General features: G+C 47.0%; 1 protein-coding gene across 1 annotated transcript; it reads left to right on the top strand.

Annotated features, from left to right (window-relative positions):
* The first annotated feature begins 1,003 nt into the window (after nucleotides 1-1,003).
* Nucleotides 1,004-1,650, top strand: LOC133050905 (protein S100-A10-like). The gene has a single exon (XM_061135200.1). The coding sequence runs from the start codon at nucleotides 1,100-1,102 to the stop codon at nucleotides 1,391-1,393; it is 294 nt and encodes a 97-aa protein (XP_060991183.1). The 5' UTR covers nucleotides 1,004-1,099; the 3' UTR covers nucleotides 1,394-1,650.
* Nucleotides 1,651-1,968: the final 318 nt, after the last annotated feature.

Genomic DNA, 1,968 nt, shown 5'->3' with positions numbered 1-1,968 from the left:
AAACATTAAACAGAAATACAATGGAACTACAATAAAAATATCCCTGATAAATTGGAGAGTAAAATAGTAACAGTGTAATGGCTCAAGACTTAGACTGAAAATTGGGGGATGATACATTCTGATTCTGGCACTGTGATTATCTCACCCTGTGTGCCTGTACAGACAAATCACTTCCCATCTGAGATTCAGCTGCTGCAGCCAAATGGGTTCAGAAGGTGACAGCATACCTAATGGGCATGGGCATATTTGCTTTCCTCTTATGGAGTCCCTCACTGAACTGGGAACCCAGGAGAAACACCGCTGCTTCCTTACAGCTTTCTTTGTTCATTGCTACACCTCCCACAATTCCATTCACATTTGAAATTTAGGAACTGAAGCTAGAGGCGTCTTGCTATGCTGTGTTCTGTTAGTCTCTCAGCGTGTCAGACTCTGAGACCCCGTGGACTGTAGCCCATCAGGCTCCTCTGTCCATGGAATTCTCCAGGCAAGAATACTAGAGTGGTCTGCTATGCTGTCCTCGAGGGGATCTTCCCAACCCAGGGATCGAACCCAGGTCTCCTGCATTGCTGACGAATTCTTTACTGTCTGAGTCACCAGGGAATCCCATGAATACTGTAGTGGATAGCCTATCGCTTCTCCAAAGGTATCTTCCCCAACCAGGAATCACACCGGGGTCTCCTGCATTGCAGGAGGATTCTTTACTAACTGAGCTACCAGGGAAACCCAGAGGCATCTTATATTAATATAAAAATTATTTTTCTGCAATCTATTAACTTGGACCAATGGGAATAGAAAACATTGCCACCTTGAGTCATTTTGACCACACACAAAACCGCTGGACACGACAGCGAGAGAAGGGTGTGCGCGCTGCGCCCGGGGTGTGAGTGTGGCGCGGGGAGAGGGAGGCGGGCAGGAAGAGGAGGGAGGGGAAGAGGCGGGGTGAGCCGAGGCCCTGACACCCGCCCAGGCTCCTCCTGCCTCCCCCCGCCCCCCCACGTACTAAGGCGCCCTGCCCGCGGCGCTGTGCTCACTGGCCGCGCGTCCCCAGCCGAGCGTCCCCGCTGCGCCTCCTGCCAAGGTTTCAACAGACTTCCCCAAAATGGCGTCTCAAATGGAACACGCTGTGGAAACCATGATGTTCACATTTCACAGATTTGCTGGTGATACAGGTTACTTAACAAAGGAAGACCTGAGAGTACTGATGGAAAAGGAGTTCCCTGGGTTTTTGGAAAATCAAAAAGACCCTCTGGCCGTGGACAAAATAATGAAGGACCTGGACCAGTGTCGAGATGGCAAAGTGGGCTTCCAGAGCTTCTTTTCGCTAATCGCTGGGCTCACCATCGCATGCAATGACTATTTTGTAGTACACATGAAGCAGAAGGGGAAGAAGTAGGCAGCATTGAGCAATTACTCCCACCCTGATAAGAATTCTTATAAAGGGTCACTTAAGGAATCTGCCCCACAGTTTACCCTGTATAAGGATTTCTGAGCAGATGGGACCCATAGAAAATGTACAAATGAAATCCAACTCCATTTTGAGAAGCAGAGAAAGAAAAGTCAATTAAAGCCAGATAAGCTTTTGATTTTTATATTGCTTGCATCCTCTTGCTCTCAATAAACAAATTCCTTTTTTAGTTCTGGAAAAAACAACAACAACAACAACAACAAAACCGCTGGACACCCAAGATAGACTATATTCAGATCCTCAAAGAGATGGGCTCTCACCATGTGGCTACTTGGGGACCAAGTTGATTCCTGGCAGGTACAGTCATGCCTTTATTCCTTTTTTTCTCAAATTCTTAAAATGCAGCTTCCAGCTGGTACCATAAAACAAACTGGAAACTCAAGTGGATTTGAAATATAGACACCCATATCCTGGCTTCTTTATTCTCACAGGGCTAGAAGTACTTGAAAACAAAATTCCCCAACCAACCAACCAAACAAGCAAAGGAGGCAGTGAGGATAGTA

The sequence above is a fragment of the Dama dama genome, chromosome 33 (assembly GCF_033118175.1).
Source record: "Dama dama isolate Ldn47 chromosome 33, ASM3311817v1, whole genome shotgun sequence".
Lineage (NCBI taxonomy): Eukaryota > Metazoa > Chordata > Mammalia > Artiodactyla > Cervidae > Dama > Dama dama.
The sequence above is the reverse complement of the archived record's forward strand: the minus strand, read 5'-3'. Positions and strand labels throughout refer to the sequence as shown.